This window comes from Filicampus tigris, chromosome 19 (assembly GCF_054856515.1).
Source record: "Filicampus tigris isolate MCC_2025a chromosome 19, RoL_Ftig_1.0, whole genome shotgun sequence".
Taxonomy (NCBI): domain Eukaryota; kingdom Metazoa; phylum Chordata; class Actinopteri; order Syngnathiformes; family Syngnathidae; genus Filicampus; species Filicampus tigris.
The window spans coordinates 5146239-5163650 of NC_141235.1; the positions used below are offsets into that span (position 1 = coordinate 5146239).

The 17412-nt window shown below is 39.9% G+C and overlaps 3 protein-coding genes across 4 annotated transcripts; all 3 read right to left on the bottom strand.

The window, feature by feature from the left end:
- Window positions 1-304: 304 nt before the first annotated feature.
- On the bottom strand, window positions 305-6743 carry ccz1 (CCZ1 vacuolar protein trafficking and biogenesis associated). Its single transcript, XM_086017089.1, has 17 exons — window positions 6599-6743; window positions 5813-5888; window positions 5621-5717; window positions 5409-5506; window positions 5212-5305; window positions 5027-5107; window positions 4910-4957; window positions 4623-4706; window positions 4305-4480; window positions 4153-4234; window positions 3982-4043; window positions 3150-3261; window positions 2600-2633; window positions 2378-2495; window positions 974-1132; window positions 553-680; window positions 305-474 (listed from the first exon to the last, which is right to left on the bottom strand). The coding sequence occupies exons 2-17, from the start codon at window positions 5824-5826 to the stop codon at window positions 419-421; spliced, it is 1443 nt and encodes a 480-aa protein (XP_085873215.1). The 5' UTR covers window positions 5827-5888; window positions 6599-6743; the 3' UTR covers window positions 305-418.
- Window positions 6744-7850: 1107 nt separating this feature from the next.
- On the bottom strand, window positions 7851-12337 carry pvalb9 (parvalbumin 9). Of its 2 annotated transcripts, XM_086016098.1 has the most exons (6): window positions 12292-12337; window positions 12097-12133; window positions 9661-9728; window positions 8799-8931; window positions 8394-8503; window positions 7851-8050 (listed from the first exon to the last, which is right to left on the bottom strand). In XM_086016098.1, exons 2-6 carry the CDS (start codon window positions 12108-12110, stop codon window positions 8025-8027), a joined length of 351 nt encoding a protein of 116 aa, XP_085872224.1. In that variant the 5' UTR covers window positions 12111-12133; window positions 12292-12337; the 3' UTR covers window positions 7851-8024. The 2 variants fall into 2 exon arrangements, with proteins under 2 accessions (XP_085872224.1, XP_085872225.1); XM_086016099.1 differs by lacking the exons at window positions 12097-12133; window positions 12292-12337 and adding an exon at window positions 10788-12046.
- Window positions 12338-12991: 654 nt separating this feature from the next.
- On the bottom strand, window positions 12992-16084 carry LOC147129058 (parvalbumin beta-like). The gene is made up of 5 exons (XM_086016100.1): window positions 15870-16084; window positions 15521-15587; window positions 14197-14329; window positions 13498-13607; window positions 12992-13344 (listed from the first exon to the last, which is right to left on the bottom strand). Exons 2-5 carry the CDS (start codon window positions 15579-15581, stop codon window positions 13319-13321), a joined length of 330 nt encoding a protein of 109 aa, XP_085872226.1. The 5' UTR covers window positions 15582-15587; window positions 15870-16084; the 3' UTR covers window positions 12992-13318.
- Between the last annotated feature and the right edge of the window lie 1328 nt (window positions 16085-17412).

Consider the following 17412-nt stretch of genomic DNA (forward strand, 5'->3'; position numbering starts at 1 on the left):
ACAAAGGCTTCTTGCATTATGCAAAATTGCTACATAATTTATTCAAATTTAGTACAGTTATTTATAAACTACAAGTTTTGACATGATAGTCTAAAAAAAAAAAATTGATGAAATAGCAGTTATGCACACACCAGTTTTGGATACAGAAAAGGTGTTCCATGAAAAGAAACACATTAAAAATCTTGACAGAATTCTCTAAAAGGAAATTATGTGCAAAGACACTGACATGACAAAGAACATTTGTACACTTAATTACAAAAGGGAATGACATTTTAAAGGTTAAATTAAAAATAACGATGAGAAATCTTTGAGTTGTTTTTATTTTACAATGCAACTATTGCATGACACTGATGCTGCCGTGATACCCTGCAACACTGACAGTTCGTGGTGTGGTCAAAGAGTCCATGTGCTCATTCCATCAGTCCAGAAAGAATATGTTGTTGAATTGCGTCGCACAGAGCCTCTTAACCTCCTCTGCGGAAGCAAAAGAATAGGCAAGGTTCTTCATTGACGATTGAAAGTTGGTAGGACACAAATTTGCCGCAAACATACCATTGACTTCAATCAGATTGGCATTCTTCTGATTTAGGATCACGTACAGTTCTCTCTGGTCAGACTTTTTGCCAACAACCCAGTAGTCTGTCATGGCTTTTACTATGATCTCTTCATCTTCATCAACTCTGAAAGACGCACACAAAATATAATTTGACTTTTTTTTGTAAGTCTTTCGCTCCCCTTGCCATTCCAACAGTTTATACTGCCACGAAAGAATACATTCGTCAAGCATGTTTTTCAACCAGTGGGCGCCGAAGAATAATGGCAAAATTGTGCTCCAACAATCATGTTCGTGGCTTTCCACAATTCATTACGTAATCCAAATCTTTACACACAATGTTGAGACAAAAAAGAAAACATGTTTCGTGATCTGATTTTCAGAACCACCTCCTGAAATTGCCACTGTTTTATGGTGTACCTGGCGAAGTCACAGTTAATGTCCCCCAGGATCTTCATGAGGTCAGGATGGACGGACGTGAGACAGACACTGGCCGTCTTCCTCATGTGTATCGTGCTTTTCTCTGCCAGGTTCATGTGGTTGAAGTAGATGAACTTAAACTGAGGCTCCTTCTCCGGCCTGGATGGATGGATGGATGCAACAACGTCGCAGATGTAAGACGACAGAGCAAAAAAAAAAAATAAGCACGCCACCATCAGTGCGGCATTATCCATTTAAAAACGGCTATCAGTCAGGAAATCGGAATTGTGCTGCTCTACCGCGAGAATGTCCTTTCGCGCTAAAGGATGACTTCTGCAAGTCAGTTCTGTCACGCGGTTATATCAGATTTGAGGGGAAGATCCCAGTTAAACGTAATGGCGGTTGAAATAGCCAGCGTGGGTCGAGCGCGTATGAATTATACACAACGCTAAATCACTCTGGAGGATTATAGACACTGGAACGCGTAAGCTGAGGACGCCGTCGCTGACGCGGTTTGCTTGACGACGGCCAAATCAGGACAGGCGGCAGAAAAGAAATTCAGGATGTCATTATTTATTCAGTGGCTTCTTGACTAAAGTCGATGCTTGGATGCTTGGATTACAGTCACGGATGCATCTGAAGTAACCCGCTCGCTCGGGCAGATGGACGCTTGACGGCTGTCTATATGGATGACACTGAGCTGAATTAAGCTGCAAAATAAAAATGCCCCAAAAAAAAAAAAAAAAAAAGTTAGCTATCTCGTAAATTACTGGTGTGGAATTAGCAGCCAATTTAGTAAACACGCAAACCTCAACACTGTGTTGTGAAAAGTTTTCAGGTTCCCTGCGAGATATTACCTAATTCCGTTTGAAGTAGTCCAAAAAACATTTATTTACAGTGAACCACTGCGTATTTGCGTATTGGCAGATTTCTTGGGGAACTTGTCCTCTGTTAGTAGCTGAAATTAAAGGATCGTTGCCGTTTTTTGGGGGGGGCTCAAAGCAAACAATGTAATACTTCTATTTAGTGGAATCTTCATGTTTTGTTTGGTTTATTCAATTACAGTGTTTTTTCAACTGGGCCATTGTAGTCTATTTTTTGCCATTACAATTTGCCTGTATTTTCTAACATGCATTTGAATAAAAAAAATATGATTTTTAATGACATAATACAATTTGTGTCAAGAGCTGCTACGCACGTTTATTGGTCCATGTGTGATGCCATGTCAGTTTGTGCTAGCATGTCACTTAGGCCAATAAGCTAGCGTGTACCACTGATGAGCCTCGAGCGAAAATGGTCGACTTGTGTTGAATAATCTAACTACTGAATACAGTCGTTTATGTCACATAGGTGCATGATTGTGTGCATGCGTTGATGCAATACAACAAGAACACATCAACTAACCCCGATATCCTGCGGTTGATGGTGAACTGTTCGCATATATCAGACGCCAGCAAGGTGAGCTGCGGCCCCACCAAGCCATCCAGCTGCTCGCAGAACTCCCTCGTCATCTCCACAGAGGCTGCGTGGAAAGTAGGTGTTGAAGAAAAGCACCTTTTTGACAACGCTATAATCCATGCCGGGGGGGGGGGGGGGGGTGTTAAAACTGCGCTATTAGCCGCTTACCGTTGACCATAAAACAGGCGGCGGCGCTCATCGCCTGGAAGAGAGCGGGTCAAACCCAGAAACAAGGTCACGCAGGTTTGAAATGACATTGGTGTGCTGACACTCATGGGATGTGCATACTCATTATTTTAAAACGCACGTCTAATCCTCAAAAATCCATATCCTCAGTTAGAGAGCTGCGGCATATTTCGCACTGATTTCACCCACTCGCACGATGGAAGTCATTACATGAGCATCTCTTTCTACCATGCGTAGCAGAAATGATCAATTCTTAGATGCATCGCAAACGATTTGGAATCAATTATAGCATTTTGATAATCAATTATTGAAAGAGCAATGTGGCAAAAATTGCTATTGCTAATCTACATCAGGGTTGGGGTTATTTTTATAACATTGTACTTTGTACAAGTACATTTGCTGAACGCAGTTTACTCTCGTAAACGCTCAAAATATGAGGGGGAAAAAACAAATGCATGGAAAACTAGATGACGCATCGATAATTGAATTCACTAAGTGAGGCTTGGAAGTTACCGTGCTCACAAAATGTTACCTTATACACAATCAGATGCAGCTCTTCATGGCCATCCTCTGCGCTGACAAATATTTTGGGAAACCGGAATTTGACCTCAGGGTCTTTAAGATTGGCTGGTCCTGTCAAAAACCTGAAGGGAACATTGCGTGTGAGTTTATAGAACATTTTAAATTGAATTTAGTGCTCGTTCCACTTATCATTCATCATGCTCGAGGTTGTAGCAAGGAAGTGTAAATGTATGGTTTACGGCAGGGGTGGGCAAAGTATGGCATGCGGGCCATATGCGGCCCACTATGTTCTTCAATCTGGCCCACCAGGCATTTGCATTTTTAAGAGTCCTGTAATATTTGTTGATTATGCTCACCATCTTCCCCCTTAAATTGGTTAATTAAAATATTTCATATTTAGTCATTTAACCCATCAAATAATGTGTGTTGATTATAAATAATACATAAAATTTGTTAAATGTTTTTGTTATTAAATAATCGGTTATTATAACTAAATGAGTTCTATTTATTCTTTACTTCATTTATCTTAATGAGTGACTAGTTAATCGATTTAGAGTACATAATAAAACAGTAAAGTTTAACATTTGAAAATAATGTGATTAAACAACTGCTGAATTTGTTATAATTTCATTTGAAATACTAACATTGAAACGATGGAAATAAAGAATTGCTTGATCATGAAAAATACATTTCAACTGGCTAATTAAATCATTTACAATCTATAAAATAATAGAATCAAATCACTTTTATTATGACAATTAACTATGTCTTATACTCATCTAACTAAATTAAAGGTGAACCTTGAGCACAAAAGTTTGCCCATTTTTATCTTTGGGACTCACCTCCCGTAATGCAACAAATTGCCTGCAACCTCTGGCCTCAGAGGAGAGTCCCTGCCAGCCAACTATACGGGGATAAAAGAAATCACATGAGGGGAATTGCGCAACACATATGTGCTAAGTATGTATTGACGACATCCTCAGCACCTGAAGTGCACGGAGCCTCTCCCTTACCTCCGGCTCGGAGTGCCTGGGGAACAGAGAGGTGGTCAGGTACTTGTACAGAATCCTCATGTCATCTTGTTCCAAGCCGCTCCTGCGCGCACAAAGACAATTTAACACCTGCAGGAGTAGCATGAGCCCAGCGGACGCGTCCGTCCTGTTACCAGATGAGCTGGTCGTTATATAGGAAGGCTGTGTATTTGATGAGGCTGAGACTCTCTTCCACCCGGTTGACGAAGGACTGGATCTTCAGGTATGTCATCTTGTCCAGCGGGAAGAAACTGATGCCTCCAAATACGTCCAGCAGGTCGCAGGACTGCAGGTGGAGAGTCTGTAGGTACTGGGAGGCAGAGGCATATTAACAACATAAATGCAAGGTAAAAAGCTGAGGTGTAGGAGGATGAGGGCCAAACGGTTTGAGAAAATAGACAAATGCAAAAAGATTTATTCAGTCAGGGAGGAAGCTCCGGATATGGTTTTACCCTGTAGAAGAACTTTTCAAGCTTCAAAGTTAGCAGCTCCACTCCGCCAGCATCCATGGCTCTACCAAAGGTACCATTGAAAAGCTGCAGCATAAGAAAAATAATCACAAACAGTAGCTTTAAAGTCAACACACCCCTGTTTAAATCCTTGTTTAGAGAATTATATTAATCATTTTATAGCATTTGCCACCAATATTACAACCTATAACCTGTACAGCTCAACTGAGAAAAACAGATCTTTTCGAGAGGGGGATGTCTTTGTGCAAACCAAAAATATCAGTGCTTACCTTATACATACTGTAGCACTGTTTTACCACTGCACCATAGACTGTGTCCTTGAGGGCACAGGAAGCATGGTTAACAACTTGAAGCTGGTAGTATTCAAAGAGAGAACTAAAACTCACAAGTATTTCCTCTTCCTGATACTCTATCGTGGGAGGCTTTCCATCTTTGTTTGGTTTTTCAATCATTGGGTTTCGGACCACCTGGGCAATAAATTGGACACAAAAAAAAAAAGTGGGCTTTAAAAAGAAAATGGATCACATTCCATTACACGATCCGAAAACAAGAGAGAAGCTTTAACCATTACCATGACCATCCAAAAGTTTTCCTCCGGCTCAAAGAAAAACTGCCGGTTCTTCTGCGTGTGCAGGGATTTTGCTGGTTTTGTTGGGCAGAATGTTCTGGATAAGAAGAACCAAAACAAACATGAGATACTCCCTACACACTTTTACCCCATTCTCTATACATCTATATATTGCAATATTTCCCTTTTATAATGACTACCTCGTGAATTGGACAATAGCTTCACAAAGGCCCACGTTTCGGATCTTTTCATTCTTCTCCACATCGCTGGGATGATAAAACAGTATCTTTTTCTCCTCCTATTGTGATAAAAACATCATCTCACGTCAGTAATTATCAGCATGGGGGTAAAATAATAAGGGAACGAATTCAGGTGTAAATTGCACACTCATCATTTGTGACGTGGAGCTCACCTCTCCTTCCCGCGGTCCAAATGTGGGATTATAAACAAAGAAATTGAGTAGAGATGCTGTGAACTGTTTCTCTTGCATTCCTGAGGCCATTCTGGGGCTACAAGACAAAAATAATAATAATTAGTGGATGTAAATTAGATCAGGTTATTGTCATGCTCACCTTGGGCAGTACATATAGGCATCTGTTTTTACCTAATCATCAGCATCAGTGTCACGTTTGTCTGGATTTCCTTGGCGCGAATAATTGTGTTGCTAGCATGCCGTTTGCCTGCAGAAGGAAAACAAGCACTTAATGTGTAATATATCTTTACTTGATCATTAAAATGTCATTTTCACTGACTTTTGTATTGCGTTTGTAAAAACTGTGCAGTAAAAATATATTTTTTTCTCTAATTTGACTGAACCATGGTACAATAAAAAAATATATATTTTAAGGCCAAATGATTGAACCCTATATGATCCTATGAAATTTGCCATTAACTATTAAAAGAACGTTAATAAAAGGCAGCCTGTTTGCACCTGTATTAGAAAGCAGCCATTTCTAAAGACAGCTTGGCTTTTAAAACTATCAACTGAATACTGCAGTTTAAATAAAACAATGACAACGTTTTTTTTAAATTGCTGAGATGTTGGAGATAGACACAATAAACGTTAATGCACAACATTACATAACTACTATACAAAACTCTTCCCTGATAATTAACATAATGTGCATGTATTTTAGAATGAATCCCATGAGGTTTTGCATGGACAAATCAGTCGTTTTAACACATTTTTACTCTGTACCTGTTACTATAAGTCCGCTCAGCAAATAAAAGGTGCAAGGAGTAGAACAGCCAACAAAAATAAATCCTAGAGGACGTATAGCAAGTTAGCTTAGCTTAGCTAGCAAGAGTTTCCGGTGTGTTGACGTCCGACGCGTAAAAAAAAAAAGAAAACACCAAAAACGAATCCGTTAAAGAGTGGGAAAACTCTCACCTTACAGAGCATAGATCAACTGGTTTGTGTGCACGTCGTTGTGTTAGACCAAGGCAAACATTGCGATTAAACAAGAAGACAGACACTCCACATCGGCTACTTCCTGCTTTTGACAGCTGATTGTGTCACGTCTAAAACTGGCCGGGTGGAAAACAAGGCGAGCACAAAATTGTCACTCAACTGAGCCAACGCAGAATCAAATTTCCAATAATAATAATAATAATAATAATAATAATAATAATAGTAATAATAATAATAATAATAATAATAATAATAATAATAATAATAATAATGATAATAATAATAATAATAATAATAATAATAATAATAATAATAATAATAATAATAATAATAATAATAATAATAATAATGTTTCTCAAAATGTGCATTTAACATGATCCTTAATACATGTACAATTAACGTTCAACATTTTATGAGGCGTCAAACAGCACGGTTTGGTTTGGACATAGCACATACCTCGGGTCAAAAAGTTTCCAATACTCATTTGAATGGCACCACGTTTTTGGCAAAGTTCATCACAACTGACTCTGTGATTGCCTACTAGCTGGGCTCCTTTCTTCCAAACATGTTTATTTCTTAGCGGGAATTAAATTCATAAGTTGCTTTTTTTTCCTTCTTTTTTTAAATAGTTGGTAGAGGGGTTGGACAAATCACTAAAGCTATCGACAAAATCTGTAATTTGGCATCACTGTCTGTGCTTTTGTCAACTAGCTTCGTTCTTCATAGCCATGTTGTTAGTGTAAGGACTGTATGTCAGCAGCACATTTTGAGCTATGCAAAGCCTTTTTTGTTAATTGTTTTGAAAAATTAAATTAATTAATAAAATCAATGAATCACCAAGCTTTTGATTGTTGTGCCAAACATATAATACCACTGTGCATGTGATTAGTGCATTTTTGAAAGTTGTTTCCTCCGCATTCAGCAAACAGCTATTTATGTACACTGAGGGAGTGGAATATTTATTTATTTATTTTATGATTATGGTGGGCACTTGTGGTATTTCTATCTTCATATAATCACACCGGTGATACACACACACCGGTATATATATAATGCAGTCAAAAGGGTTTAAATGCTAATTTGGTGGTTGCGGGAAACAACCCGTCTCTACCATAGATACTTTGGGACATTAGAACATTAATCATGGAAAACAGATGTTGTAAGGCGCTTGACTAGTAGTATCTATCGTTAACTAATTTATTTAAAAAAACAGAGAGGCCACACGTTTAATTTCTGTCATTGTCACAGGTTTGAAGGACAATCTTTAATAATTATTGTCTATTAATGAGGGTGGAGCAGAAAATTCAACATAGAATATCCACTGAAATACAAGCCAATGAAAGCAAAAAAAAAAAAAAACCCAAATCAATGGAAATGGAAGCAAGAACTGATCCACATGCTGAACTCAGGACAGGACCATCATCTGGAACTCTAAACGGACGGACACAAAGACAGCATTTAACATTGTGTTGATATCATTTTTCTCCCTTTTTGCATTGCCAGTTAAAATCATCCCAATTAAAATGTCATTATGTAGATAGTGTGTTCTGAACATGCTCCCAAAAAAACTGAGCAAAAAGGATCCACCCAAAATAAAATCTGTATGTTTTATTTAACAAAACAGACAAAACTGTACCGCAAATACAAATTTGTCTAGCGTCATAAATAATTTGAAAGCTTTAGTTGAACTTCAGTGCGTCAGGATAGCAACCTGCGGGAAAAGTGTTCTATTCGCATCGGATGCCTATTTAGCTGCATGAAATCAGATACTGACCCTCCGCGCCGATCCTTCCGTCGCTGTCGTCATCCGCTGCCGAGATGAAGCTTTTGGTTTCAGCCTCGGTCAGCGTTCTCGCTCCGGGGACGAACCGCTGCAGGAAAAACCTGCACAAACACAAATGTCACTCATGCGCATACAGTATGAGAAGCCTTCCATCAATATTTCAAACAGGGGAAATCATGAAGACACAACTTTTTTTTTTCGTCAAATCATAACACAGCAAAAGGTGAATTACGTAACACAAACACCATGATAACACTTATACGTTCATAATCCACGTGGATTACAAAGGGATGGCTTTAATACAGCTGTGTGAGTTTGTAGGTAGGCCTTAATCTCTCTATCATGCACACTGTAACATTTTACACAAAGAGATGTTAAAAATGAAAAGCCAGCAACTTGAGCTCCGACTCCTCCAAGTAGCCGCTGCTGTCCTCATCGAGGATCTGGAAGACATTCTGGACCTCTTGGGGGGTCTTGGAGGAGAGGCCACATAGTCCAAAGAATTTCTTGTGGCAGAATGAGTCTGGGGCTGCAGAAAAGTCAACCACCCCACCAAAAAAACAAAAAAAAAACAGACAAACATACAGTCATATTTTTTGCAGAGGATAAAGAATATATGCCTGTGAGTGTTGTTATGTTGTCTACCCGCATGTGTTGCTACCATTTGTGATCAAATCATATTCATTTAAAGGTTCGATGCTAGTTTTGCTAGCCCATCTCTGATTCTCCCCATTATGTGTGAGCGTTAAGATAGCGGGGTTTTGTGAGGCAACATTTGGTAAACACACAATGTCTTGTTCTCTTTGCTCTTTAATTTGAACATAAGCTTCAAGTGGGAGTCAACTATGTGCCAAAAAGCTGTTATGAAGTTCGCAGCCACCAACATAACAAACATTTTTGCTCAAAAGTTGAAACAAAAATATCGTCTGACTCAGAGAATGGCTCACTTGTAAGTCGAGGCACCAGTGTATATCAAATTGTTTGATGGGGGAGGTCGATGAGGTGAGATTAAAAATGCATGCGGCTGCTGCTATTTTTTTTTTTTTTTTTTTTTTAAGTTTAGCAAAGTCATGCAACCACCAAAACAGACAGGATGATTGAAAAGCTTTTGCAATCATCTGGAGGTGGAGATAAGAGGGTACTGTATAAAAGTGAAATTAATGCAGCCGCAGAAAAGATTACAAACCTCGTTTCAGGTTATGGAAATCACATCTATTAGAGTTGAGTAGTAGTGTGTGTGTGTGTGTGTGTGTGTTACCTTGACAGTCTTTCACAGCGTTTTCAATGTCTTCGGCCGAGAGGATGGAAGTGAGGGACATGCTGGTTCTGTGGGGTGAAAAGAAAAACCCTGCAAATTAGACACACTGGTTTTTCTCACCTACTTCATGCGTTCCCGTTTTGGGCCAGAGTCTGACTCCCTTTCCTCAGTTTATGAATTTTAATGTTTCCATGCAGTCCACTGATATTATGACTTTATTGTACTTGATTAAATTGCCTCTTGGGGCCTTTTAATCACATATTGCTTAATTGCCTAAAAAAAAAAAAAAAAAAAAAAAGAAAGAAAATGAGGAACATCATTTTATACATACTCACATTGTGAAAAACAGATCTTGTAATTTTGGAGGCTAAAACAGTCATTTAACTTGTAACAGATTTAAAATATAAATGATTGACATTTAAGTCAATATGCCGAGTTGTTTTTACTTGTATCTTTAAGTTGGGGGATAATTTGCTCTGTAAACTTTTATTTCTTTGTTGTGAAATGCGGGAAAGCCAATTATAACAACAAGTAGTGTATACAATGAAGGTATTTCTTAGTAACTTACTCATAACCAGCAATCAAATCTCAAATTATACTAAGATATGGCATCAAGACTTGTGAAATGCTCTAACACAAAAGTGATTGCTAAGAACAAGCTTGCCTTGATTCGAGACTTGTAACTTTGTTTTGGCAACTTTGGCCTATTGGGATGCAAATGCTGCTGCTGCAAAAAAAAAAAAAAATGATAATGCTCCCTTTTTTATTGACACTGGTGCTAATTTAAGTATGTTCAATATTGTGGGTGCAGTTTGCAGAGGCGGAGAACTGCATTGCATCATGCAGAGGAGTGTTTCCAACCGCTCTCTCCGAAATAAAGAAATCCAAATATGAGGGGCAAAAAAAACTCTGCCTCTCATCAAGTGCGCAGTGTGCAGCTTACAGCAGCAATCTAGCACTACAGGTCATAACATAAGAGTATTATATCAAATTGTAGGTCATCGTGTCACAATACTATACATTAAATGGTGTTGTCATTAAGCAGGCATCATTTAAGGTTTGAAGACAGAACATGCGATGTACCTTCCATGTCTCTCTCACCTGCATTATACAGATGTGCGACTCACCTCTGTGGACTGGGTGTCCTCTCAGGTCCAAAACAACAGCAGATCAAAAGTCTTTGTGGTGGCCCTTGATTGCTGCTTCACTTTTATAGACTCTGTTTGAATTTCCACTGTGGGATCAGATGTCCCCCCCCCCCCTAGCTCGTGTTGCTCTACCTGCCCGATAAACTTTTTATAGCTGCGCTCGCGCTTCCTTGCTGCTAAAACGCGTCTATTTTATTTATTTATTTATTTTTATCCAATCAAGTTGTCCGAGGATTCTCTTTCCGCGCTCTCGCTCTCCCGCCCCTTTCTCCAGCCTCCCTCGCTCCCTCGCTCGCTCGCTCGCTCTGCATGTGCACATGAGAGATTATGCACATATCACATTTAATCAAGGCGCTTGAATCTATATCAGCAGTGGGAACGTTTGTGCTCTAGGGCTACGTTTGATTTTTAAAATGGACGCTTGAGGTAAAGAGGCGAGATGAGGTGATGAGTGGTAATATGTAAAATATGATAATATGTTAACATCTATTTATTTTATTATTTTTGGTTGAAACAATTGGCCAATAAAAAATCAATACTATTATTTACTAGTATTTTATTAGTACAGTATTTACTGTAAATGAATGATGAATGAACCAATTATTATAAAAATCAAAGTAGGACATGAATTGCAATTAATAATAATAATAATAATAATAATAATAATAATAATGCATCAGATTTAGATTTTTCTGGGCAGTCAAAGACGCTTTGCAATGGATAATTATTCATGACCAATTTGTATATTTTCTATGCTTAATTAACTTAGTATTTAATCAATCAAATCATAGTAAAGACATGCAAAATGTATAAAGTACTTTAATATTATGTAATAAATAGAAAATACTAAAAAAAATTGTAATTAATTGTAATACTCTAAACAATTATTTCATCAAATGAATACAAAAATTGTATACATATACACTACAGTGTAAACAGTATGTACAATTGTTTACTTTACTCCTACATTTATTTAATCATTTACCATGAATGAGCCAGTTGCTTATTGAGACAAATGCGGGCAAAAGATATGTTGAAAGAACGCCACAGCTATTACAGGACCCTTGACGCTGTAAACATTCACATGCCTGGATTAAAGAGTGGAGGGGGCCGTATGCAGCCCGTTCTTGTTCTATACGCTTTTTCCCAGTAAGTCGCTCGACCAGGATAAAAACCAGAGCTGCGCAAATGCATTTCGTACACATCCCTATGGATCATGTGAGACGTTTTTCCACCTCACGACAACATCTGTCAGTAAAACAATGCAATTAGACGGATGGGTACTCACGAGTTGACATGCATTCCGTTGAGCTGATGCTTAGAGTCTGGAAAAGAAAAAGATATTTCATTAAATGGGCAAAATTTGACAAATCCGTACAAAAAGATATTTTTCACAGCTTTGAATAAGTCAATTGTTGCAGTACAAATGCAATTTCTTTCAAGGTTTTTTTTTTTTTTGTGGGGGATGATTACACATAGTTACCATGACGACCAGCTACTTTCTCACTGATGGGTTTCCTCTGCAAAGGCAGGATCATCTCTGGTGGTTTCAGTCAGCATTTCTGTCAAACGCAGCGCAGGTAGGGTTATTTATTTATTTATTTATTTTGTCATATATAACGAGAACCAAGGGAATAAAGCTCATTATTTGCCGATGTTTCTTCTTCTGGGGCCTGGTGTGTCAGCATTGCTGGTCGCACTGCACCATAACTATGTGTTCAATTAATTAAGGGTAAGGTCTTATTGATATTTAGTACTTTGATTGAATCAATAGGACCTCCAACAGCTTTGTAAAAGCACATTAGAGCTACAGTGCCACCTTGTGATGACAAATTCCAAAAGCAATCTCAACAGCCATTACATTAGGGACACCTGCATAATCCTTTCAGAGCCGAGACGAGTACAGATTCAAAACAGAACTTGTATTTAGTTTGATAAAACACAAAGTGTGCAGCAACACATGTAAACAGGCAATATTCTTACCATTTGGCTTGGGACAAAGCGTTTTATTGGCTGAGAGACTGGGCATGGGGGAGGGGGTAGTTATTATGCAAATTAGCCCCACTGCAGAAGTTCACAATGACTCAGGAAGAGGCAACAAAATATTTACTTGGTGTTCACATTTGATGAAATAAAGACCAGGGTCAGACGTGGTACTGAAAAAGCACCTTTATTGTGTTTTCATCGTCCATCCGTTTGCCATTCAAGTGCACCAGCACTGATGTCAAAAGTCACAGTACAATGACGACGTCAGACGTATTTGAGAGAGAGAGAGAGAGAATGAAAGGAAGACACACAGCGCACACACAGTCACCTACATTCATCGTGGGCAGCGCAACCAAAAGGAGGCGCGGAGGCTTGATTTGGCTTCAGAGCTCAAAGGCCAAATGTAAAAAAAATCAAATAAAAATAATGGAGATGAAGGGAGAGAGTGAGAGAGAAGAGAAGAGTGTCCGGGCTCAAGTTGTTCCTTAAGAGTAGTCAAGTAGGATGTTGGTCAGCTTGCTGGTTTAGCACTTGACCAAAGCAAAAAACTCTGCAGAGAGAATGGAGGGGGGGGGAAGAAAAAAGTAGATTTTTCAAGATTTACACATCATTAGATTGTGCAGATGGCCATTATTTCTAATTGACTTGGGTGAGTGTTGTTGGGGGGGGGGGGATAGGGGGGCACGACGAGACACTTTCTCACCCTCAACTCCGATCTTGCCGTCGCCATCGGTGTCACCGGCCTGGAGAAAGGCCTTGGTCTCTTTGTCAGTCAGAGCTCTGGCACAAGCAGAGAAGTTCTGCAGGAAGAGCCTGCGCCATGGCCACAGAAAAAACAACCGTTAAAGGCATTTCTAGCTCTGCTTCATGGAGATATGTGCGAGGAGTCCATAAAGTCACATTCTTACAGTGAAAAATTAATATTAATAAGACATGTTAATCAGACGTTCACTGTAAAAAAAAAAAAAAAAAAAAGTCTACACACCCCTGTGCCAATGCCAGCATTGAAAAAAACTGTCACAAAAACCTGGCATTTGCTCAGGGGTGTGTAGACTTTTCATATCCCCTGCATATACCTCTATTTGATGTTTATCATTTTAACCTAATAATTTTAATAATAGGTATGAGTGTTCATTTTTGACATCAAGCAAAAACTTCATGATACGTGTCTCTGGACTAAAGGGCCAAGTATTGACCCGTTTGCGTAGGCGTCAAACACGCATGCTACATACTTAAATAATTATCCGCATGCCAGGCCGTTCAACGCCCAGCCGTTCAAATCCTCTCAAGATGTCGCTCGGCGCTGACATCAGTCTGATTTCAGACGCGCCATCCAGGCGTAACACGGTTCTGAGAAGTTGAAATCGAAGCCCGGAGAGGGGGTGGGGGTGGGGTGGCTTACTTGAGCTCATCCTCCTCGATGAAGCCGCTCTTGTCCTGGTCAATGACACCAAAGGCCTTCTTGATGTCATCGGCGGACTTGTCGGCCAGACCCACTTTGGCGAAGAACTCCTTGTGCTTGAAGGAGTCGGCAGCTGGCAAGAGACACGCACGCGCGGCGGACATTGGTGACATATCATTCGCATTCTCACTGCTTGACAGGTGCTCCATCATCTCCAACTAATGCACGCTGACCACATTCCGAATTATCGAATTGTAACGCGCGGCTTTTAAAATCATTGGGAATTACTGTCGTGTACAAGGTACATATTCTAACACTGGAATTACACTAATGTCATTTTCCACGCAGGGACTTACAGTATAAAGGGGGTAGTACACCTGTGTGTTATTGTACACTCACTGGACATCTCATTAGGTACACTTAAACCAGTGGTGGTGGACAGAATATGGTCTACAGGACATATATCGGACATGGCCAAGAGTCTTGTAATTTAGCTGTTTTAATTTCCCTAAAATTGGTCAATTAAAACGTAAAGATATTTATTTTCATTATTTTATCTCCCGAATGACGCAATTCAAAAATGAAATGCCTAAATGTACAATTTTACATGTGGAAGAATTGATTATTTATTTGTTTAAATAATTGGTTAAGCTACAATCCCTTACCGGACACTTGATTAGGCACACTTGCAGAATTAAAAGTCTACACACCCTTTAGCCATCTTTGTTAAATGGGCTGATTTATTTATTTATGTCATAAATGATCAAATTAAATCTATTTCCACCCTGTCATATGAGAATGATGTTTTCAGTGACATTACGACCAGCAGTTTGTCATTCCTCAATGGAGGTTGAAACAGTGTATAGAAGCAGAATAAATATTCACGCTTGTGTTTTGTTATTTTAATCATTTTATGTGTGTAGTTGGATGTTGTCAAGCTTAACATGTCCACGCCGTCATTGTAGCATAACAACTGATATGAAAACCTTTTGGAAATTCCAAATTCATTTGTTAAGCAGCGCACAGTCAGCTTGCTAGCTTTCATTAGATGCTAACATTAGCATAAAATGTCCATTCTGTCAGCAAGCTCACGTGCTGCAGTTACGTGCACGTTAACTTCTTGCAGTAGAGTTATTTTAAGAAAAAAAAAGTAGGGGGCGCTCAAGTGCTATTAACACTCGAAAGGCAGATTTTTTTTTTTCTTTTTCTGTATTGTATCTCACTGCGTAAGTGCATTCAATGAAGTGCGAATGCAAAACGCAACCGTGCTACATACGACAATCTTGATTCAATGTGTGACTCCGACTCCGTCATAGTTTTTTACCTTGGCAAGCAGCAAGGGCTGCAGTGATGTCAGAATCACTCAGAATTCCGGCGAATGCCATCTTTAACTGCGGGAGCAAAAAAGACAAAGGGGACAACATCAGACAAGGATGGACATGCAAATATGCTGTCACAATCGCACAACTACAAGCATGCAACGGGTTCAATGTGAAAAGTCCTCTCAGAGCAGAAAAGGTAGTCCAATTTTTCCGAAACAAAGCAGCAAACCCCCCCCTCAACCCCCCGCCCGAAAAAGTCCTGCGGTTGGATGGTAGTCCATAACTCTGCGCTTTGTCTACGTCCCATCACAGGAGGTTAAAGCCCTTCAACCCACGAGCAGTGAAACTCACCTTGAGGTTAGATCTCAAAGACTAGAGAGGATTCGCTGAGAAGAATCTGCTCACTGCAGTGGGGCCCCGTGGCGATGTTGCATCAACTTATATACCTGCGCGCCGGCGAAACATGACGCATTGGGCCGAGTAATCGACACGGTGCCCGGCGTGGTTGAAGCGGCCGCTAAAAATGTGTCAAGTAGACAGAGCTGTTCTATTTATACGTGCGTTCAATGAAGATGCTTAAATGGTAGGCCCCCACGTGGAGTGTGAAGGCCCCTGTCCAAAAGCGCTTGATATTGCACGGGGCTAATTATACACACTGCTGATTGGGGTGAAACGCGCGCTCACGCCGCGCCGTCTAACTTGACGGGAGAGCAGAGGGACATGAGGGGCAACTTGGCGCGGGGACGTCACGTCAACATATTTGACAGCTGGGCCGGTTTATTTGGTATCACGGCAACGGCTCGTTCGTAAGTCAGGCTTGTCCACAATTCCGTCGCCGGAGCTTAATCTGACGTGCGATATCGTGTGTCGTTCTATCGGAGGATTAGTTTGCATGTCTGTGAAGTATAGACAACTGCTACAGTGTATAGCAGAATAACTACGAGGACACGAACACAAGAACACACCCAGCCTGTCAAGACTGGGCCCATAGGCCAATGAACGGATTGGAGGCGGATGCGGCTAGCGGGCAGAGGATGGAATCTACCTATCTGGATGGATGGATGGATGGATGCTATCTATCTATTTGGATGGTTGGATGTTGGTGAATAATGGATGGATGGATAGATGGATGGATGGAATCTACCTATCTGGATGGATGGATGCTATATATTTGGATGGTTGGCTGTTGGCGAATAATGGATGGATGGAATCTACCTATCTGGATGGATGGATGCTATCTATCTATTTGGATGGTTGGATGTTGGTGAATAATGGATGGGTGGATAGATGGCTGGATGGAATCTACCTATCTGGATGGACGGATGCTATCTGTTTGGATGGTTGGCTGTTGGTGAATAATGGATGGATGGAATCTACCTATCTGGATGGATGGATGGAATCTACCTATCTGGACGGATGGATGATATCTATCGAGATATTTATCTATCTGGATGGATGAATGTTGGTGAAAAATGGATGGATGGGATCTACCTATCTGGATGGATGTCGGTGAATAATGGTTGGATGGATGGTTGGATGACAGCTATCTATATGGATCGATGTACCGTAGGTAGGTGGTTGGGTGTCAATGCAGACGGATGGACAGGCAAAGAATTGCGAAGACTGACTGTGATTTACTTGTACAAAAAAATATTGCGCTACAAATCACACAATGAGCTACAGTTATGGTGAGAGCCGAAGCTGCTGTTTTTTTTTTTTTTCTGTATTTATAGTGCCACCTCTTACGCCCATTCATATCATTTCTTGTTATGGTGATGAAACTATTCGGGCTGCTATTTTAGGAAAAAAAAGTGTCATCACCGCAGTAACGGCTGCATGTAGAACGTGAAAAGACTGAATGCCTTCCAATACTGCTTCGCTTGTTGTATGTTAA